This window comes from Garra rufa, chromosome 3, assembly GCF_049309525.1.
Source record: "Garra rufa chromosome 3, GarRuf1.0, whole genome shotgun sequence".
Classification (NCBI taxonomy): domain Eukaryota; kingdom Metazoa; phylum Chordata; class Actinopteri; order Cypriniformes; family Cyprinidae; genus Garra; species Garra rufa.
This window is the reverse complement of record NC_133363.1, coordinates 65,618,115-65,641,929: the sequence shown is the minus strand read 5'-3', so window position 1 is coordinate 65,641,929 and position 23,815 is coordinate 65,618,115. Positions and strand designations below refer to the sequence as shown.

The window sequence follows — 23,815 nt, the reverse complement described above, 5'->3', positions numbered from 1 at the left end:
TTTACTAAAGCAACAGTTATGTAGCTTACTGCATTCGGTGTTTGAAAAAGAAAAAACATTAATGATCATTCTGAAATATCCTGTTGAGTATCAGCAGACTAGGCTCTCTCTATGGCTCTGGGCTCGGCTAAAGCATACATGACCGTAGTTACCTGTGATTGGCCTGGCTCTGCGTCACTCAGAAAACAACAGGCCAATCAGAAGAGAGGCTCATGAATATTAATTAGATGGGCCAAAATCGACCTGCTCTTGACAGAGCTCCTAAAAAAGGAGCTGTAAAAATATATTGAGATGGATTTTGCCACTTATACCGCAAATATATATTCTTAAGGACATCAACAACTTAAAATAAGCCTCCAGAAATGTGTACAATATGGGACCTTTAAATGTTAATTTTGAACAAAGTTCAAAGCAAAATACACCAACATTTCTAAAGTGACTAGTGCATGAAAAAGTGGTTTCTCCTGTAGCGTCTCACTATAATGACAACATCCATAAAATCAAGAACAAGACAAGCCCAAATGACTCATGCAGTATATTCCAGTATATCTTCTAAAATCATCTCTCAGCTTTGTCTGAGGAACTACTACTGCCTCCCAAACCTGAGCTGAAGCCGGCATGACGATCAGCAGTGGTACATGTTCGTTCACTCAAGGCCTGTAGGGATGGACTGAATAAACCAGTCACAGTCATGTGATCACAGGATTTCCATTCATTCAAACCTCTGTATCCTGATAATAGGCCTGTGAACGTCCTTACAGGGAGCAAGGCTTGTTTCTCACAGGAATTTGTCGCCTGAACAAAAGTGTGAACCACACAGACAGACTTAGTCATGTATCTCTTCGTTTCTTTCTGCAGATTCAGCTCATCGATGAAGGGGGCAGCTCTGCCACGTCTCCAGAAACACCTGACTCAGGTGTGTCCAAACTGCTCAAGAAAGGTAAGAGCATTTCAGATTCCTTCATCATATTCCTGCTGAAGATAATGTGTGTTGTTTAACCAAATAAATAATGCCTTTTATGTCTTTCTGTGCAATATTACAGAAGTCCAGGAGACACCAAAAGCTGTTAAGCAGGTATGAACCAGTGTTATTAGAGTCATTTTTATAAGCTATTATATAGCTTTTAATAATATTTAGAATTTTTGCTTTTACTTGTTTCTACTTTATTTAAATTTTTGGTATGTTTGTTTTTGTGTTGTAATAGCTTTTTTTTACTTGTGTGTTCCTTTATTACTTAATTTATTTAAATATTACTATTTAGGTTTTATTTATTTTTTTATTTAAACAGTTAAACAGTTTAACAGAGATGTTGCATTAATTAAAATGTTGCAACTACTTACTTAATATTTTTTATATATACACTGCTGCTCAAAAGTTTAAGATCAGTAAGATTTTTAATGGTTTTTAAAGATGTTTCCTATGTTCATCAAGAAATACAGATACAAAGCTAATTTTTCAGCATCATTACTCCAGTCTTCAGTGTCGCATGATCCTTCAGAAATCATTCTAATATGCTGATTTATTATCAATGTTGAAAACATTTGTGCTGCTTAATATTGTTTTAAAGAAATTAAGACTTTTATTCACCAAGAATGTGTTAAATTGATAAAAAGGGATCGCATAGATTTACATTGTTAGAAAATATGTATATTTTGAATAAATTATGTTCTTTTTAACTTTTTATTCATCAAAGAATCCTGAAAAAAAGGAATCACAGGTTCCAATACATATTTGGCAGCACAACGGTTTCCAACACTGATAATTCTAATAATAAATCACTATATTGGATACTATATATTATAGATATTAGATTTCTGAAGAATAACGTGACACTGAAGACTGGAGTAATGATGCTGAGGAAAATTCAGCTTTGCATCAAAGGAATAAATTATATTTTCAAGTATATTAAAATAAAAAACTTTTATTTTATATTGTAATAACATTTTGCAACATTACTAATTTTTTCTGTATTTTTAATCAAGTAAATGCAGCCTTGATGAGCATAAAAGATTTATTTAAAAACATTTAGTCTTACTGATCCCAAACTTTTGAGCGGCAGTGTATACTTTTTTTTATTTCAACTTTATTTTAATTATCAAGAAAATAAAAACACTCAATTTTAAGGCTAGTCTTCCAAACAAAACAACAGTGTTGTTTTCGTCAACGATGACGATGATGAAATCATTTCGTTGACGCCACTTTTTTTCATGACGATAACGAGACGATGACGAGATAAAAATGGCTCGTTGATGACTAAAACATGACGAGACGTGCGTGAGTTTTCGTTGACGAGACGAGAATAGACGAAAATGTTAGTGGGTGGTCCAGCAGACGTTTAAAATGCAGGACATTTCTGCTTATTGTGCATGCCAATTAAAACTTAAAGTATCTGACGCTATGGCAAGCCGTTTTAACATTAAATACTCTTTGCTATACTAGTATGGCAAGCCGTTTTAGCATTCCATCCTTGTTTGTCTTTTATGTCTAAAACATTCCTTCATTATTGTAATTATTGGTGAAAATAGTCGATCCAGAAGCTCACATTGTGTTGAACTATAGATCTGCTATTTTCACAACTTATAAGTGACACTACCCAACAGCAAAATACTTACTGACCTACATTAATTTGTTAAAAGACCAACTTTCCCCCTTTTTTTTGACTAAAACTAGACTAAAACCTTTATGACTTTTCGTCGACTAAAATTGGACTAAAACTATCACATGTAGAAGTGACTAAAATTTGACTAAAACTAAGAAGCATTTTAGTCCATAAGACTAAGACTAAATCTAAGACGGTTGTCAAAAACAACACTGCAAAACAATAGATGTGACAGATATGAAAATTATTAGCTATAAAAAATATATGGCCAAGGAGATTCTGAAAAGTGTGAAAGTGAAAATAAGGAATCCTAAAATGCTTTTTTGTTCAGCTGGTTAGTTCTTTTGTATATATGTACTGTTCTAAGATGAAACTGAAGGTTTTCATGTGTGTGTTTGGCTGTTTTTGCTAACATGATGAAAAGACTCCAACAGCAAAGAAGGTATCAATACTCTGTGGGTTCAGTTCATCTGTCCGAACACAACATTGCACACTGTTTACTTTCACTCTTTATTTTAAGAGAGAGGTTTTTGTCCATTGACTTTTGTTTTTTGCCTGTTTGTTTTGGTGATTTTCACTTCTGTGGTGTAAAATTGCAGTTTCCATACCAACATCTGACTGAATCACCCACGCACCGAACGTCTGCATGGTCTCACGTGTATCGCGTTTCATCTTATTGTATGTTTCCCATGTCACCACAGTCAGAAACGATGCTGGTTGATTGATGATAGAGATCTTAGATATTCAAATCATTTGAACGACATCCTTCTGATGAATTCAACATGTGGAAAACACACCCAGGCTGTGTCGCACTGATAAGATTCATCTAATAATGATTTAGTTGCTCCAAACTTAAAAACTTTGATAAACAGAACAAAATGTGGACAAAATGACTCAAATTACAAAACCAAGATCAGAAAATCCTGGTGCTCTGAAATGCACATATTTAATCCTTATTGGTGCAGCAATGCTTGTTTTTGTTTTTATTCTGTCACAGGAACCATCATTTTTTTAACTACGCTACCAGTCAATATTTACATTTTTTTGTAAAGAAGTCTCTTCTCTACTGCAAAAGCAGTAATGTTGTAAAATAATTTTACTATTTAAAATGCCTGCTTTCTATTTCAATATATTTTAACATTTAATTTATACCTGTGATCAAAGCTGAGTTTTCAGCATCATTATAGAAATTAATACTTTTATTTAAAATTGATCAAAAGCGATGTTACAAAATATTTCTGTTTCAGATAAATGCTATTCTTCTGAACTTTCTATTCATCAAAGAAACCTGAACAAAATCTACTCAGCTGTTACAATACTAATAATAATAATCAACATAATAATAATATTAATTAATAATAATAATAATAAATGTTTCTTGAGCAGCAAATTAGAATATTACAATGATTTCTAAAGGGTCATGTGACTGGAGTACTGATGCTAAAATTCAACTTTGAAATCACTGGAATAAATTAAATTTTAAAATGTATTCAAATCAAAAACGGTTATTTTAAATAGTAAAAATATTTTCATTTTATTTTATTTTTGTTCTGTTGCAGTACTTTGGCTCAAATAAATGCAGGCTCGGTGAGCAGAAAAGACTTCTTTAAAAAACATTAAAAATCGTACTGTTCAAAAACTTTTGACTGGTAGTGTGTATTTTACAATCTTTATGAAACCTGAAATCATCAGCAAAAGCATTGGACATATAGTATATAGTGAATAATCTATATAACACGAAATCAGCCAAAGTTCCCCATGTTCAACTTCATATCAGTGACTTTTGTATGAAAACCCGTTTCTGCCACGGAATTAAAAAAGAAAAGGTAATTGCGACTTTTTTTTCACAATTCAAACTTTTTTTCTCACATTTGTGAGTTTACATCGTGCAATTCTGTTAATGTCTCGCAATTCTTAATTTCTCACATATCTTACAATTACATTTATATCTCATAATTCTAAAGTTTCTATCTCATAATGCTGAAAAAAATTCAATATTGTAAGATATAAACAATGAAGTCCCAATTACCTTTTTTACGTATTATTTTATCTCCTGGAGAAATGAGCTTTCATGCTTTCGTGGTTGTGGGATAATCTTGATTTCTTGATGCTTTTTAAGAAAAGAACATTTAGTTTCTGCAGATCCTCAGTGTTTGTTCCTCTGCTCCTGGATCCGTTCATGCAGTGTTTCTCTTTCTAAAATCTCTTTCCTGCTCGTTTTCTCTTTGCAATCCCTTCAACTTTGCCCTTTTCTCTCTGTATCCCCCTGCGTGTGTTGTGCTTCTCCCTCAGCCTCCTATGCGCCGTAGTACCAAGGTGAGCCTGAACACAAAGCAAAGCATTCTGGGAAATGTCTGGGTCAATGTAGAGCTGTGTTCGGAATGGAATACTGTTTTTAATGTTTGAGATTAAAATTGGAGTCAAAATTAAACGTTAAATCTAATGTGACAGTATTGCTTGGAACATTTTTTACATACTATGAATGCTCTCATGTAAATGAGGTTTATGACTGGAAATTGTCCACTGCAAAAATGCTTTTCTTCGGTTTTTTTTTTTTTTTTTTTTTTTTTTTTTTTTGTCGTGTTTCCAGCCAAAATATCTAAAAATTCTTAAATTGAGGAGGATTTTCTAGACAAGCAAAAATTATTGTCTTGTTTTCTGAAAAACTAATCAAAATTAAGTGAGTTTTTGCTTAGAACAAGCGAAAATGGGGTAAGCAAAAAAAATCTTCAAACAAAAAACAAGATTATTTTGCTTACCCCATTGGCAGTTAATTTTGACTTTTTTTTCTAAAAACAAGACAATTTTTGCTCGTCTAGAAAATCCTTCTTGATTTAAGAATTTTTAGACAAAATCTTTTAAAAAAATCTTTTTTTTTTTTTTTTTTAACTAGTATTCCCATCCGAACTCCAATTATCAGCTTTTTTGCACTTTGACTTCACTGAAATGTTATTATTTGCATTATCTAATAATGAGAACAAAACTTGAACTGACTTGATCTGAATAACGGCACTCTTCTGTAGAGCTGCTTTATAGTTGAATCACACTTGTTTCATAATTGATCAGTTTTCCATCGTTGACATTGTTATTGAACGGAATTAAAACAACAGTGGATCTAAAAAATGACTATTGACTTCTGTAGAGCTGCTTGACTAGATGATTAGGTCATCTGAGATCTAACCGACACCTGGTGTTTTATTTTAATGAGAATTTGTGTAATTGTACATGTTGGTCTCTGTGTGAGACAGTAAGTGAGCATGAGGTTGTTATGTGATGTTGTTGTTTATTGTGCGTAACAGTGGCCCACAACCGGCCGTCTCTCCAGCTCCAGCTCCCTCCCATCTCTCATCATGGTATGTCCCAGATCTCAGCCAAACCCTCACTGAGGTGGAATCACCTGATTCTGGAGATCTTCACCAATAATCACACCATCACCGGCCCAGTTTACAGCTACTGTTATCATCTGCGCTCAATAGTTTTAAAGAAACTTCATCAATAAAATTTAAATGTGCTCATCTTCAGGCCATCCAAGATGTAGATAAGTTTGTTTCCACATCAGATTCGCAGAAATGTGTCATTTTATCAGTAGCTGCGTTCCCATTACAGATTTGCGCAAAACTTTGGCGCTATTTTGTAAATGTCGATTGAAAAGTATTGCAAAATGACAGCGTTTCCATTAACCAACATTATGTGACTGAAACACAATTTTCTCCTCTCGTGATAAGTCAAGGCAACAGCTTTTTAGTGGGATTTTGGCTATATTTAATCCAATGTGACCTGTAAATGCGAAAAAAAAAAAGTTTCCATAGCTGTTTTGCAAAATATTCCTTTTTTGATTTGCCTGAAAAACCACCTCATGCGAGCGTAGAACCTTTTTTGCGATATATATGGGAGTTTTTGTGCAATTTCCATTAGGCATATTTTTTTTAAATTCTATTCAATTCAATTTAAAGGATAATGGGAATGCAGCTACTGTCTCGCCAATGGATCCACTGGAGTGAATGGGTGCCGTCAGAATGAGAGTCCAAACAGCTGATTAGAAACATCACAATCCACACCACTCCAGTCCATCAATTAATATCTTGAGAAGACAAAAGCTGAAATCCATTATTAAGACATTAAGTAAAATATGATTCCATAATAATGTGGAAAAAGTGGTCTGGTCTGAATCAGGAGAGAAATCTGCACAGATCAAGCACCGCCAAAACAGCTCTAAACAATATGTGATGGATTTTGATGTTTTTGTTTTTTTTTAACTGGAGGAAGTGTTATGGATTATAGACTCAAGATTTTAGTTAATGTCTTAATGATGGATTTGTTTCAGCTTTTGTCTTCTCAAGATGTGAACTGATGGACTGGAGTGGTGTGGATTACTTGTGGATTATTGTGATGTTTTTATCAGCAGTTTGGACTCTCATTCTGACGGCACCCATTCACCGCAGTGGATCCATTGGTGAGACAGTGATGCAATGACACATTTTTTTTTTTCAAATCTGATGAACACTACAAAAAGTGCTTTTCTTACTTAGAATTTTTGTCTTGTTTACAGTCAAAATATATTAAAATACTTAAATCGAGAAGGATTTTTTTAGACCAGTCGAAATTAAGCGGGTTTTTGCTCGAAACAAGCAAAATAATCGTGTTTTCTGTTTGAAATAAGATTACTTTTAAGATTGTTACTTTCTGAAAACAAGACAATAATTTGTACTCATCTAGAAACTCCTTCTTGATGTAAGACTTTTTAGATATTTTGGATGGAAACGACAACACATCTAAGTAAGATTTGAAAAAATGTTGCATTGCATCACTGTCTCACCAATGCATCCTCTGGAGTGAATGGGTGCCGTCAGAATGAGAGTCCAAACTGCTGATAAAAACATCACAATAATCCACAAGTAATCCACACCACTCCACTAACTTGTGGATTATTGTGATGTTTTTATCAGCTGTTTGGACTCTCATTCTGACGGCACCCATTCACTGCAGTGGATCCATTGGTTAGACAGTGATGCAATGACATTTTTTTTTCAAATCTGATGAACACTGCAAAAAGTGCTTTTCTTACTTAGAATTTTTGTCTTGTTTACAGTCAAAATATATTAAAATACTTAAATCGAGAAGGATTTTTTAGACCAGTCAAAATTAAGCGGGTTTTTGCTCGAAACAAGCAAAATAATCGTGTTTTCTGTTTGAAATAAGATTATTTTTAAGATTGTTACTTTCTGAAAACAAGACAATGATTTGTACTCATCTAGAAACTCCTTCTTGATGTAAGACTTTTTAGATATTTTGGATGGAAACGACAACACACCTAAGTAAGATTTGAAAAAATGTTGCATTGCATCACTGTCTCACCAATGACCAATGCATCCTCTGGAGTGAATGGGTGCCGTCAGAATGAGAGTCCAAACAGCTGATAAAAACATCACAATAATCCACAAGTAATCCACACCACTCCACTAACTTGTGGATTATTGTGATGTTTTTATCAGCTGTTTGGACTCTCATTCTGACGGCACCCATTCACTCCAGAGGATGCACTGGTCACATATTTTTTTCAAATCTGATAAACACTGCAAAAATGCTTTTCTTAGGATTTTCTAGACAAGTAAAAATTATTGTCTTGTTTTCAGAAAGAACAAATCAAAATTAAGCGTGTTTTTGCTCGAAACAAGCTAAATAATCTGTCAATGGGGTAAGCAAAATAATCTTTAAGAGCAAAAACTCGCTTAATTTCGACTTGTTCTTTCTGAAAACAAGACAATGATTTTACTTGTCTAGAAAATCCTTCTTGATATAAGACTTTTTAGATATTTTGGATGGAAACGACAACACATCTAAGTAAGATTTGGAAAAATGTTGCATTGCATCACTGTCTCACCAATGCATCCTCTGGAGTGAATGGGTGCCGTCAGAATGAGAGTCCAAACAGCTGATAAAAACATCACAATAATCCACAAGTAATCACACCACTCCACTAACTTGAGGATTATTGTGATGTTTTTGTCATCTGTTTGGACTCTCATTCTGACGGCACCCATTCACTCCAGAGGATGCATTGGTCACATATTTTTTTCAAATCTGATAAACACTGCAAAAATGCTTTTCTTAGGATTTTCTAGACAAGTAAAAATTATTGTCTTGTTTTCAGAAATAACAAATCAAAATTAAGCGTGTTTTTGCTCGAAACTATCTAAATAATCTGTTAATGGGGTAAGCAAAATAATCTTTAAGAGCAAAAACTGGCTTAATTTCGACTTGCTCTTTCTGAAAACAAGACAATAATTTTTACTTGTCTAGAAAATCCTTCTTGATATAAGACTTTTTAGATATTTTGGATGGAAACGACAACACATCTAAGTAAGATTTGGAAAAATGTTGCATTGCATCACTGTCTCACCAATGCATCCTCTGGAGTGAATGGGTGCCGTCAGAATGAGAGTCCAAACAGCTGATAAAAACATCACAATAATCCACAAGTAATCACACCACTCCACTAACTTGAGGATTATTGTGATGTTTTTGTCATCTGTTTGGACTCTCATTCTGACGGCACCCATTCACTCCAGAGGATGCATTGGTCACATATTTTTTTCAAATCTGATAAACACTGCAAAAATGCTTTTCTTAGGATTTTCTAGACAAGTAAAAATTATTGTCTTGTTTTCAGAAATAACAAATCAAAATTAAGCGTGTTTTTGCTCGAAACTATCTAAATAATCTGTTAATGGGGTAAGCAAAATAATCTTTAAGAGCAAAAACTCGCTTAATTTCGACTTGCTCTTTCTGAAAACAAGACAATGATTTTACTTGTCTAGAAAATCCTTCTTGATATAAGAATGTTTAGCTAGTTTGCCTGGAAACAACAAAGTCTAAGAAAGAAAACTCATTTACATCTTGGGTTTCCAGAGGATGAGCACATTTTCAGCAAATTTTCATTTTTGGCTGAACTATTCCTTTAACAAAAGCCCTGGATCTGTGTAAAGTCTGTTGAGTGATATAAATGACATGTTTCGCGTCATTCGACAGACATTTGAGATGTATTTTGTAGCAGGTGTGCACTGGGTCGGTGACATTACAGATCGGTCACTGAAGCGCACTTTTGTCAAGGGTCTGGTGAGCACTGCTGGTTTTTTGGGGTCAAATGTCAGGGGTCAGAGGTCAGACAGGACACGTGATTGACATTGCACTTCTGCAGCTCGTCAAACAAGGATGTTATCCACTTGAGAATAACTGTATCTGTTTGTCTGCAGGCCGGCCGTCCCTCTGTTGGAGGTTCAGCACTTCAGGAATCTGTGTTGGCAGAGAATGAGTCCACAGCGTCTTCCCAGATTGCACTGGGAGCTCCTGTGGTGCCACAACCCAGCGGCGCACCCAGTGCACCACCTCCTGCTACTCCAAGCAAGGTCAGCAAACTTTGACCTTCATTGCACAGGATCCTCCCATTGCATCTTCTGTCATATTACCTAAAACTTGTGCAAATGTGCAAAAAAGGGTTCTAGGTTTCCTCTTAAATCTCAGTGACGGATGTGACGTAACTGATGTCACGGTGGTTGTACATGTCTGTAGGAGGAGGAGAGTCTCCGGGCTCAAGTGAAGGATCTGGAGGAGAAGTTGGAGACGCTGCGGATGAAGCGCTCGGAGGATAAAGCCAAACTGAAGGAGATGGAGAAGTACAAGATCCAGCTGGAGCAGCTGCAGGAGTGGAAGAACAAGATGCAGGAGCAGCAGAACGACCTGCAGAAGCAGCTCAAAGAGGCCAAGAAGGTGCTGGAGCCAGAACATGCAGATCATGTGGAAAACACTGACAGAATCATGGAATACAGTCATTAAAATATAATTTGGATTGATAAATCAACAGAAAAATTAAAACAGACAATGGTGTCTGAAAGAATTTACATTTAAAAATCATATTTAATATTTTCTGAAATTAAAGTTTTATGATTAGACATGCCTTTTGATTGTTAAGATGTACTTAAAACATTCAAATAAATTCCAGAAAAATTAAAACATATTTCATAGGGCACTAAAATATAATTATTTAAATTGCAATAAATTGTATAGGTTTCGTGATTTGAATTAATTACACATACTTTTTGGATTAAAAACAGATACAATTTAAAAAAATAAAAAGTTAAACTGATTTCATAGGGCCCTAAAAATGACATTTTTGTTAGGCTTTCATTAAATTGTTATTATAAATTAATTAGACATGCTTTTTGATTGATACAATTGAATTTAAAATGAATCTAGAAAAAATAAGATGGGAAATAATGAGTTTAGAAAAAATAAAATGGTCAGTGCCTAGAAAATGTAATTTGTGATAAACCTTTAATAACTTGTGGCTGAATTGTATAAGTTTCGTGATTTTAATTAATTGGACATGGTTTTTGATTGCTAGAATTTAATTTAAATGGAATCTAGAACAAATTACATGGAAAGCAGAGTTTAGAAATATAAAATGGATTTTTGTAAGAAATAAAACACATTTCATATGCCTTGAAAATGTAATTTGTGATAACATTTTAATAACTTAAGGCTGAATTGTATAACTTTCATGATTTCAATTAATTAATTAATTGCTCCTAACCATTAAAATGGCATTGAAAAATAAACAAATAAGTAAATAAATTGAGCAAATAAACTAAAGTTGTTTTTAAATTGTAAAAGGTTTTGTGATTTCAGTTAATTAGACATGTTTTGATTGCATAATGTAATTTAAGCAGTAAATTGTAATTTAACCAAAGTTTACTTTAAGTAACTGGTGAAAAAATAAAATGGATTTCATAGAGAGATTATCTCAAAAATCAGCTTTAATGTTAAAATGTTAAAAAAAAAAACAATTATGTTTCTACTCAAGTTTGTTTTTACACCAATCTTGTTTTTATGAGAGATTTATGCAAACATACATAAAGTATTAACGAACAAGGTCAGTAAAAATATAATAAATATGTGACCCTGGAGCACAAAACCTTCTTAAGTCTTAAGTAGGGATGCACCGATATGAATCGGCCGATCATGCTTGCGCATTTTGTCAGTAAAGCCGGTTCTGTAATCAGCGGTAAATGCCATCAGGTGCGTGATTTCACGTTGAGCCGTATATACTACACACAGCCGTTGTTTACCGACGAGCTGCGCAAATCAATGTTCATTATCAGTGTGAATGTGACAACGACTGTGTGTAGTATATACGGCTCAACGTGAAATCACGCACCTGATGGCATTTACCGCTGATTACAGAACCGGCTTTACTGACAAAACGCGCAAGTGATCGGCCGATTCGGATCGGTGCATCCCTAGTCTTAAGTAGCAGGGGTATATTTGTAGCAATAGCCAAAAATAAATCGTATGAGTCAAAATGATCGATTTTTCTTTTATGACGAAAATCATTAGGATATAAAGTAAAGATCATGTTCCATGAAGATATTTTGTAAATTTCCTAGCATAAATATATCAAAACTTAATTTTTGATTCGTAATATGCATTGCTAGGTACTATATTTTGACAACTTTAAAGGCGATTTTCCTCAGTACTTTGAATTTCAAATAGTTGTATCTCAGCCAAATATTGTTCAGTTTAGCTTTAAGTGCCCATTTATGATCAAACAGATATCATTTTTCTTTAATCGCTTTAGTATTAATTATCATGTTTTTATTAGTACAAAAAAGTAATTTGGCTGTTCTAACTACTACTTTAAAATGTGAATGTCATTCATTTGTCAAGTTTGACAAAGACGTGAAACCCTTCAGAGAATCACCTGATCAAACTGAAGCTCGTCTCCATTTGCAGGAGGCGCGTGAGGCTCTGGAGGCCAAAGACCGATACATGGAGGAGATGGCAGACACTGCAGACGCCATCGAGATGGCCACGCTGGACAAAGAGATGGCGGAGGAGCGGGCCGAGTCTCTGCAGCAGGAGGTGGAGAGTCTGAAGGAGAAGGTGGAGGAGCTGACCATGGACCTGGAGATCCTCAAACACGAGATCGAGGAGAAGGGTACGAACCAACACCCGCATGCTGGCTTGTAGACGCGTACAGCAGTATAACAACTGTCTGTTGTTTCAGGTTCAGACGGAGCGGCGTCCAGTTACCACGTCAAACAGCTGGAGGAGCAGAACGGACGTCTGAAGGAAGCTCTGGTCAGGTAAAGCAGTCACATACTCATCTGTGTTCTTCTGCGTGTTCCTGAGGTTTGCTCAGTTATCTGTGTGTGTGTTCAGGATGAGGGATTTGTCGTCGTCTGAGAAGCAGGAGCATGTGAAGCTCCAGAAGCAGATGGAGAAGAAGAACACCGAGCTGGAGACTCTGAGAGCGCAGAAGGAGAAGCTGCAGGAGGAGATGAAGCAGGCTGAAGCCACCATAGATGAGCTCAAGGAGCAGGTTAGTTTAAGTAAGGGATAATCAACAGTTTGCCGTGCATTAAAGGATTTTAAATGCACGACTTGGAGGCTAATAACCGCCCGGCGTCTCTCTCTACTAACAACGAATTCATTCAAAAACAGCAGTTTTACCACCTCGTTTCTGAGGAATATAATGTAGCGATCTAGTATCTAGGCTGTTTTAATAAGAATCGTGGGCAAGCGCTGACAAGAAGTGTATGTATGTGCGCAGCACAATGTGATCTCTCTCTCTCTGTGTTTGCATGCATCAATTAAAGCAGCGCATTAATATAGAACGGTGATTAAACTGACTTGGAACTACCTGTGCATTAAACGTTTTTACTGCACACCTGCCAGCCAATCAGAATCCAGTCTCCAGACATTCCATGGAATAAGAAACACATGTTCAACATCTCACGAGTCGGGTTGAATATTCAGGCATATTTCTTCATTTGATTCAGTTTTGATTCACAAGCTTGCAATTCAGTAGAATTGAGTTCGATATTGATACATTTAAATTAGGGGTGCACCGAATGTTCGGCAACTGAAATTATTCGGCTGAAAATAGCAACAAAAGTGAACGATGATGTGACTCGATCAAATAGAGGCGTGCACTAATGATCAAACATGTGTTCAGTGTGGAAGCATTTATAACTGTCCGAGAAAGACTCAAAAATCATTCCAAGCTCCGACAGCGAGAGACTGTTTAGAAGCGCATCGCATGTCTTCATGAGAAGAGAAAGGTTACTGTATGATGACTGAAATCATCCATTAGTCAATCAACTCCAGAACGTTCTGTTGTCTAATACACCAGACACCAATTGTGTTTATTCTGACAGCAGCTCCTTAGCCAGGGTTCAAAGCCCAAAGATGACAATCATTCAGATATCTGCTGCTGCTGTCAGCAAACACTAGCACTGAGCTCTTCTTGCGGGTTTACCACTAAATAAGTCAACATTCAGAAATGTTAGTATTGGCATTTGACTGTTGTTCTGTCAAATAAAATAAAAAAGTAAGACAAAAATAATCATAATCATTCCAACATCTCTGTTAATGCATTTATTCTAACGTTCTCCTTTGCTCAGCAAGGGCTGCATTTATTTGTTCATTAAAAACACATGCCTGATTCAAGAAGGGGCTCTTAAAAATGGCCAAAGAATATTATTTTACTTACTTATTAATTTTAAGTTAAATTGTGGTTTGTTGGTAGGCTATAATGTCTACTAGAATGTTAAAAATGTTCAGTGTTAAGTTAATATTTTTTAATTGTTGTTTTGTATTAGATTTTTTTTCTTTGAAAAGCAAGACAAAACTGTAAAAAGCAAATATTGGCTATTTTATTTATTCAATGGTGAAAAAAATAATGGTGGAAAAACACAAAACACGCCTTCGGCCTAGTGAATAATTGAGCATTCTATGAATAATTTTGTGGTCCAGGTTCATATATGCAATATAGTGCATATATTTATCTAAAAAAAGACATGTGACGTTATTGATCACAAGTTGTTTTATTGATGTCTTTCTGAAGTTGAAACACTGATCGATTACATGAGACATGACTGTAACTAGTATTAAAAAGGTTAATGTCTTTCATCACATTAAAGAGCCACAAAACCACATTTATTGATTTATTTTGTTATAAAATTTTGAGCTGAATTTTCACATCAAAATAACAAAGCAAAAATTAAAATAATGTTTCAATCAGTTACTTGCTTTTTCTGTGTAGTTGTTTCTAAAATTTACTAGCAGTTTTTGAGAGAAAATTGTTTCTGTGTGTGCTTTCAGGTGGATGCTGCTTTAGGAGCGGAGGAGATGGTGGAGACGCTGACGGAGAGAAATTTAGACCTGGAAGAGAAAGTGCGAGAACTCAGAGAGACCGTCAGCGACCTGGTGAGACACATTTTAATCATCATAGCTGCACTTTCAACACAAGAGCATGCAGTGTAATTATGGTGCCTTATAGAGTCATAATGGGTGAATGCTGACTGTAAACATGGTTCTTCACTCTCTGATGTGTTGTTCAGGAAGCGATAAACGAGATGAATGACGAGCTGCAGGAGAACTCGCGTGAGACGGAGCTGGAGCTGCGTGAGCAGCTGGATCTGGCCGGAGCTCGAGTCCGAGAGGCTCAGAAAAGAGTGGAAGCGGCGCAGGAGACGGTGGCCGACTATCAGCAGACCATCAGCAAATACAGAGAGCTCACCACTCACCTGCAGGTCAGTGAGACACAAGCAAGAAATCAGGGAGATAAAGATGAGAAGCTTGGTACACTGCCCCTCCCACACTCAAATTTTTTTCATCTTGGTTGAGAAGCAGCATAATGAAATGCATGAAAACAGATTTGACTTCAATAGATCCGTTTTTGTTCTTTGTCCTAGTCATGCACAGAAATCAATCTTGTCCAAAAAATGAACAGTTTGGACCAACTGAGCTGAAAGCTGAACCCGAACTAGGACTGACCTTATAATCTAATTCTATAAATATTTGTTAGTGATCACAAAAAAACGTCTTTTAGCTTGTGTGAATTTACAATTATTACGCATGGAATTTTGGATTAATGTAAAAAATGTAACAACACAATAAAAAAATATATACATATGTATTATATAATATATTCATACAATTTTCTATATAGAAGAAATATTCTAATTGTGCCGAAGTCAGTGTTGATCAATATCATATATGTGACACTTGAGCACAAAACTAGTCATGAGGTTCAATTTTTTGAAATTGAGATTTATACATGATCTGAAACTGAATAAATGTGACCCTGGAGCACAAAACCAGTCTTAAGTCGCTGGGGTATATTTGTAGCTATAGCCAAAAATACATTGCATGGGTCAAAATTATTGATTTTTCTTTTAGGCCAAAAATCATTAGGAAATTAAGTAAAGATCATGTTCCATGAAGATTTTTTGTAAAATTCCTACTATAAATATATCAAAATGTAATTTTTGATTAGTAATATGCATTGTTAAGAACTTAATTTGGACAACTTTAAAGGTGATTTTCTCAGTATTTTGATTTTTTTGCATCCTTAGATTTCAGATTTCAAATAGATGTATCTCGGCCAAATATTGTCCTATCCTTACAAACCATACATGATGTATACATCTCAGTTTTGTAAAATTTAACCTTATGACTGGTTTTGTGGTCCAGGGTCACAAATACGCTTTCCATTGATGTATGGTTTGCTAAGATATAGGACAATATTTGGCTGAGATACAACTATTTGAAAATCTGGAATCTGAGGTTGCCAAAAAAAAAAAAAATCAAAATATTGAGAAAATCACCATTAAAGTTGTCCAAATTCTTAGCAAGTTCTTAGCAATGCATATTACTAATAAAAAATTAAGTTTTAAATTTACAAAATATCTTCATGGCACATGATATTTACTTAATATCCTAATGATTTTTGGCATGAAAGAAAAATCAATAATTTTGAGCCACACTTGCTACAAATGCTACTAAAACTGGTTTTGTGTTCCAGATTAATGTGATTACTAACTTAATTGAGATGATTTGATTTTACAATTACTCTCTAGGTTAAACTACTTTTAATAGTTTTTAAACTATTTTTTACTTAAATGTAGATATATGGTTATGGTGTTGTCTCATAAATGTGACCCTGGAGCACAAAACCAGTCTTGAGTCGCTGGGGTATATTTGTAGCAATAGCCAAAAATACATTGTATGGGTCAAAATTATTGATTTTTCTTTTATGTTAAAAATCATTAGGAAATTAAGTAAAGATCATGTTCCATGAAGATTTTTTGTAAAATTCCTACTGTAAACATATCAAAATGTAATTTTTGATTAGTAATATGCATTGTTAAGAACTTAATTTGGACAACTTTAAAGGTGATTTTCTCAGTATTTTGATTTTTTTGCACCCTTAGATTTCAGATTTTCAAATAGATGTATCTCGGCCAAATATTGTCCTATCCTAACAAACCATACATCAATAGAAAGCTTATTTATTGAGCTATATATCTCAGTTTTGTAAAATTTAACCTTATGACTGGTTTTGTGGTCCAGGGTCACAAATGGTAAACCTACAGCTGGTGTTTACATAAAACGGGATTAATCTTCATTCTGGTGCTGCTTTTTCTCCATGTCAAATTTATGACCAGATTTTTGCCCCGAATCTACATTTCTGTGCTTTTTATTTTCATTCAACTTTTCTGTATGTAACCATTATAGCGTTGATCTTTTCTCCGCTGCATGAACAGGAAGTGAACCGAGAGCTGACCAATCAGCAGAGCAGCTCCGCTGAGCAGCTGCAGCAGCCGGCGACTGAACTCTTCGACTTCAAGATCAAGTTTGCAGAGACCAAAGCTTACGCTAAGGTACAGTTAGCCTTCATTTCACCTGAACCATGAAACGCACTTTAAACAAGCACTACAGATGTGTGTGTGTGTGTGTGTGTGTGTGTGTGTGTGTGTGTGTGTGTGTGTGTGTGTGTGTGTGTGTGTGTGTGTGTGTGTGTGTGTGTGTGTGTGTGTGTGTGTGTGTAGGCCATCGAGATGGAGCTCCGCAAGATGGAGGTGAATCAAGCGAACCGTCAGGTGTCTCTGCTGACGTCCTTCATGCCCGAGTCCTTCCTGAGACACGGAGGAGACCACGACTGCATCCTAGTGCTGCTCCTCATCCCCAGACTCATCTGCAAGGTCTCTCTGACACTGTTTTAATGGAGAAATCAACATGATACTTCAGGATAGTCATTTATGTGAGATCTTTCAGGATTTAAGAACATTTTCTGGGCACCGTTTCTATTGCTTACAGCACCTTTACCTTTAGTATTGACTTCAGACCAAACTAAAATTATCGCAAATATCAGAAATAAGACAAAATAAAAATATTAGATGAAGCAAGTTCAAGATGAAGCACTAAAATTACTAATTGGAAACCGGTGTTGGGTACGTTACTCTAAAAAAACGCATTAGTTACTAGTTACTAATTGTACGAAATAATCTTTCCAAAAAGTATTAAATTACTTATTAGTACTTTCTAAATCCTATTTCAACCTCAACAACTGATACAAGGATAGACATGAAACAAATTCAAATAAATAATAGATATCTACCTATATTATTTCTGCTCACACTTTAGATTAGGGTCCAATTCTCACTATTTACTAACTATTAACTATGACTTGCCCCCAAACTCTTAATTACTGTTTATTAATACTTAGTAAAGCAGTTGTTATGTTTAAGAATGGGGTCGGATTAAGGATTTAGAACAAGGTCTTACCGAATAAGACCTGAATATGTGCTTTTTAAGTAGGGCTGCACGATATTGGGAAAAAATTACATTGCGATATATTGTTTTCTTGCGATGTATATTGCGACGTGTACAAATTCATTTATGTTCATCAGGTGGTTTTGAACTGCTTAAAAATCCAATAATAATTCAAGTGTAATCGGGGTAATTTTGTAAGCATTTTCAAAGAATAAAAAAATGTAAAAGTACAGTATAAACAAAACCCTGAAATAAAATACTTTTCAAAGCTTATTTTGGGTAGTTTCATAAACAGTTTGACTCGCCTTATTCACTGTCAGTTCAGGCAAATCAAGGCTCGAATATGAAATTAATAATGATGAAAGGGAAATCAGCTTCTTCCTTTCACCAAAAACATTAAAAGCTTAGCCAAGATGGAGGAACAGCTGATGTTACAGGGATAACAGTATTTAGCAGCAGAGCTACTGCAAGCGATTTTTAGTTTTGGAGATTCCATTTATCTTTGTTTATTTATCTTTGCTGAAACTTCCGCGTCTGTAGGAGTTGCTTAGTCATGGTTGCTTAGCAACGGCAGACGCCACTGGAGCTCAAGTTACAGAGCGCTTTGGAAAGAAGGAGAAAGCGGCGCGCCTAGCGTTTTCCACGCTTTTTTAGGCCCGAAATGTGCAGGGTTGCTAGATTGGGCTTCTTTTGATCGGCTTGGACCGGAGAATAACGCATTGGGCGGGTAGACAAATTTTGGGCTGCTTTAAAAAAATAAAAGCCGCCCAATCAGCTGCTTTTTTCTTCGCTTTTATCATTAGTCATTGTTATTTTAATACCTTCGAGCTCAAAGTATCGCAGTAATATAATGTGTAGTGCAGTCATCAACTCATTTTTGCTTAACGCAACCCTTACTGGTTTACTTTAACAGAGACCTGTCAATCAATTTACGTCTTTAACGTTAGTGAGAGGTGATGATTTTGAATATGCAGCTTATTCATTTGTGGCCTAAATATAAGTGGCCTAAATATTAGTTACACGATAAAAAGTCTAAGTGGATTACACGTGGTGAGAGATGAATAGAAAACTAAGTATAATTGTAACTGAAATAAGAAAACGTGGGTGTGTGCATGAACGTAAACGCCAGCTACATTACATTTGTTTCTCATCACTTTATTGTGCACTTTTTGCACAGAAATTAGCATATTTTTACTGTGGACATTGAAAATGATGCATGTGTTTTTCCAAGGGTTAAAGTCATCGGTTAATTTCCACTTTGAAAAGAAGACATGTTACGCATATTTTCGGACTGTTTTGATCCGTATTCCTGTGAAGTTGATTTATCTTTATTTTATTTTGTCATTATTCTTTTTTTAAAGAGATAAAAATGGCCCTTATCAACCTTGACATGGCAATAAAATTCTCATTATTTTGGCAGTTAAAATTTGGGCTGGTTTTTGTTGAAGTGGGCGGGTTTTGGTGAGCTTTTGGGCTGGAAATCGTCAACCCGATCTGGCAACACTGGACATGTGAAGTTGAACGGTCCCTTAAATTCGTAGTGTTTCCGCGAGTTGTGGCAACATCTGCCAGGCACTAACAACAAAGCACCTGTTCTTGGTCAGCAGCATCCTTTTTGTATCCAAAATACTTCCATATGACCGACGTTGCGTTTCCTTTTGCGACCAAATCTTCCATTTCGGCGCTTTTCTCCCGTCCCGCGCTCATTTCGCCAAGCGCACGCAGAGACTGCATGCATGAAGTAGGTGAAGCAACGTGTGCATTGTAGTTTTTAAAGAACCTTTAAACATGAGTTAATTACTTTATTGTAGAGAAATATAGAAAGTTTAGTAATATAGAAAGTAAATTTTTAAATCAGACGCACATAATTTTTTTTTTTTGCCCTGCATCGTGACTGCCGCGATGTGACTATCGCATTTGTCTTTAAATCCGCATTTGTATTGTATATAAATGTTATAAAAGAGTAATCCCTTACTTTACTTTTTCAAAGGAAAAGTTGTAAATTACATTAACCAATTACTTAGTAAGTAGTTGCACCTAACACTGTTGGAAACTACAACTAAAGAGGAAATAAAAATAAATTAAACCTAAGGACAAAACTTGAACAAAAACTGAAATGGAGATAAAAAAAATAAACCTAAAATTTAAATATGCACTAAAGCTTAAAACCGAACCAAAGCTAAAATGGACATAAAAATAAATGACACTTAAATAGTAATATAAAATAGCAATGACAAAAGCAAGCAACAAAATTACTAAAATAAGGGAAATGCATTAAAAAGAAACAGAAAATTTACAAATGAAATAATTCATTGTTAAGCACATATTACAGTGACATCGTTGCTTTTGTTTGTTTGATTTTGGTTAGTGAAAGTTATGAGTGGCCAGTAACTTCAGTAACTAAAATTTGAGTGAGTGAAAAAGTGAATTTCAATCCCTGCGTAGGAATATATTTACATTTGCTGTTTTGACATTCTCCGAGTGGACCGTGTTCATCAATGTCTGTCTGGTTTGGTGTCGCAGGCGGAGCTGATCAGCAGACAGGCGCAGGAGAAGTTTGATCTGAATGGTGGTTCGGTGGAGCGCACTGGACTGCGAGGAGCCGCCGGAGAGCAGTTGAGCTTTGCATCCGGTCTGGTTTATTCTCTGACGCTGCTGCAGGCCACGCTGCACAAATATGAGCTGTACGTCTCCATCATACATCACACAACAACTGCACCGCAGCTACTTCATCTTATGAACTTCACCCAGTCACACTCTTATTCAACACTGAACTGAATTGACCATATGCATAATGATAAGCAGCTCATAAACTTCCACCGAAGCTCATTTGTGACCCTGGACCACAAAACCAGTCATAAGGTTAAATTTGACAAAACTGAGATTTATACATCATATGAAAGCTCAATAAATAAGCTTTCTATTGATGTATGGTTTGTTAGGATAGGACAATATTTGGCCGAGATACATCTATTTGAAATCAGAAATCTGAGGATGCAAAAAAATCAAAAATACTGAGAAAATCACCTTTAAAGTTGTCCAAATTAAGTTCTTAACAATGCATATTACTAATCAAAAATTATATTTTGATATATTTATAGTAGGAGTTTGACAAAAAATCTTCTTGGAACATGATCTTTACTTAATTTCCTAATGATTTTTGGCATAAAAGAAAAATCAAAAATTTTGACCCATGCAATGTATTTTTGGCTATTGCTACAAACATACCCCAGCGACTTAAGACTGGTTTTGTGCTCCAGGGTCACATTTTATATGTGCTATATATCGGTGGACACTTCTCTACAGCCTCGTTCTTATCAGAAACTGAGAAAAATAATAATTGCAAAATTGTAAATAATGAAAGCGGCATGAACATTCAGTTTCTCATTATTTAATCTTAGTCTTAAGTCGCTGGGGTATGTTTGTAGTAATAGCCAAAAATACATTGTATGGGTCAAAATTATTGAATTTTTCTTTTATGCCAAAAATCATTAGGAAATTAAGTAAAGATCATGTTCCATGAAGATTTTTTGTAAAATTCCTACTGTAAATATATCAAAATGTAATTTTTGATTAGTAATATGCATTGTTAAGAACTTAATTTGGACAACTTTAAAGGTGATTTTCTCAGTATTTTGACTTTTTGCATCCTCAGATTTCAGATTTTTCAACAGATGTATCTCGACCAAATATTGTCCTATCCTAACCAACCATACATCAGTAGAAAGCTTATTTATTGAGCTTTCATATGATGTATATATCTCAGTTTTGTAAAATTTAACCTTATGACTGGTTTTGTGGTCCAGGGTCACATATGATTTAAATGCCGAGCCTGGTGTAATCCCAGGAGACTACTTGAAGAGTTGTACATTTAAATGATGACAGCTAAACACTTCTCTTCAAAAACATCTTAATCGTATTCTTGATAATCAGCCTTCATAATCATGAACACATTTTTAAAATCTTGTAATATTTAAAAGCATTTATTATTGTTCAACTCCACAGCTGTGCAGTAAAATTCACTTCAAAGATTCACTTTTCATTCATAAAGACGACATGGAAAAAATGTCTTTTCACAGAAAACGTCTTTTTTAAGATAAAAATGAAATGAAATTACCCATATAACCAGAAGATGGCAGCAGAGAATTAATCAAAATGCCATTTAAACTTTTTTTTTTTTGAAGACGTCTTGCTTTTCGATTTATTATAAAATTACTAGTATAATAAATTGTATACTACTAATCAAAAATTAAGGTTTAATATATTTACGGTAGGAAATTTACTAAATATCTTGATGGAACATGATCTTTACTTAATATCCTAATGATTTTTGGCATAAGAGAAAAATTACTAATTTTGACCCATACAATGTACTTTTGGCTATTGCTACAAATATACTTAAAACTGACTTTGTGCTCCAAGGTCACAAATAGCAAGGATTAAAAATATAAAAAAATATATATATATAAAAAATAAAAAAATGAATTAATTAATTAACAAATAAAAAAAAAATTAAAAAAAATTAACTAAACTTAAAAATATTATTATTATTATTTATTTATATTAACTTTTTCTTCTCACATGTATCGGAAAGTTGGGGGAGTGAATAAAATTCACTTCAAAGATTCACTTTTCATTCATAAAGACGACATGGAAAAAATGTCTTTTCACAGAAAACGTCTTTTTTAAGATAAAAATGAAATGAAATTACCCATATAACCAGAAGATGGCAGCAGAGAATTAATCAAAATGCCATTTCAACTTTTTTTTGAAGACGTCTTGCTTTTCGGTTTATTATAAAATTACTAGTGTAATAAATTGTAGTACTTTTACCACCCTGAAGTATAGAGTATAGCAGGTGCAGGAAGTCATCGAGCTCAGACACAAACAGCCTATAAGGGTGAATTATTTAAATACTTATAGCTCACTAAAATTAAATAAGTAAAATATTAATGGTGTAATAATTAAATAATGCACTCAATATGAATCGATATGAATTTGAAATATTTTATATAATTTAATAACTACATCTTTTATACTTTATCTTGCACTGTAAAAGCTATTAAATAGCCTATATTTACCACAAACTTGTTACTGCTGTAGTTTAGTTACTCTGAATTTAGTCTGATTCATTCAGTCAGCTTTTCAGATGTTTATTGCTGCCAATCATAGCAACAAGGAAGTAATCTGTGCATATGGTCAATTGAGACAGAAAATATCAATAATTTACTGTCTGCATCTGTGTCAGAGCTCTGAGTCAGTGCGGTGTGGAGGTGTATAAGCGCATGGGGACGCTGTACTCCGAGATGAGCGTTCACGAGCGATCGCTGGACTTCCTCATCGATCTGCTTCATAAAGATCAGCTGGATGAGACTGTGCAGGTGGAGCCGCTCACCAAAGCCATCAAATACTACCAGGTGCGCAAACACACAGCCAATCCTTCTAAACACTAATGAAGAGTGTTAGCAGTGATATAACATCATGTGTGTGTGGATGTTGATTGTTGCAGCAACTGTACAGCGTTCATCTGTCGGATCAGCCTGAGGACTGCACCATGCAGCTGGCCGACCACATCAAGTACAGCAGCTACGGCTCTC

General features: G+C 34.9%; 1 protein-coding gene across 2 annotated transcripts in view; it reads left to right on the top strand.

Annotated features, from left to right (window-relative positions):
* The window catches only part of dctn1a (dynactin 1a), a 47,803-nt gene that overhangs the window by 9,203 nt on the left and 14,785 nt on the right, over positions 1-23,815 (top strand). The window contains exons 3-18 of one of the 2 annotated variants that reach the window (XM_073836517.1): positions 859-940; positions 1,044-1,075; positions 3,025-3,042; positions 4,893-4,916; positions 9,854-10,006; positions 10,170-10,367; positions 12,390-12,594; positions 12,664-12,742; positions 12,819-12,978; positions 14,763-14,867; positions 15,002-15,193; positions 17,210-17,326; positions 17,495-17,647; positions 20,742-20,902; positions 23,467-23,635; positions 23,728-23,797. In XM_073836517.1, the coding sequence (XP_073692618.1) occupies positions 859-940; positions 1,044-1,075; positions 3,025-3,042; positions 4,893-4,916; positions 9,854-10,006; positions 10,170-10,367; positions 12,390-12,594; positions 12,664-12,742; positions 12,819-12,978; positions 14,763-14,867; positions 15,002-15,193; positions 17,210-17,326; positions 17,495-17,647; positions 20,742-20,902; positions 23,467-23,635; positions 23,728-23,797 (1,918 nt within the window). The remainder of the gene's footprint in view (positions 1-858; positions 941-1,043; positions 1,076-3,024; positions 3,043-4,892; positions 4,917-9,853; positions 10,007-10,169; positions 10,368-12,389; positions 12,595-12,663; positions 12,743-12,818; positions 12,979-14,762; positions 14,868-15,001; positions 15,194-17,209; positions 17,327-17,494; positions 17,648-20,741; positions 20,903-23,466; positions 23,636-23,727; positions 23,798-23,815) is intronic. The other variant, XM_073836518.1, reaches the window with a different exon arrangement.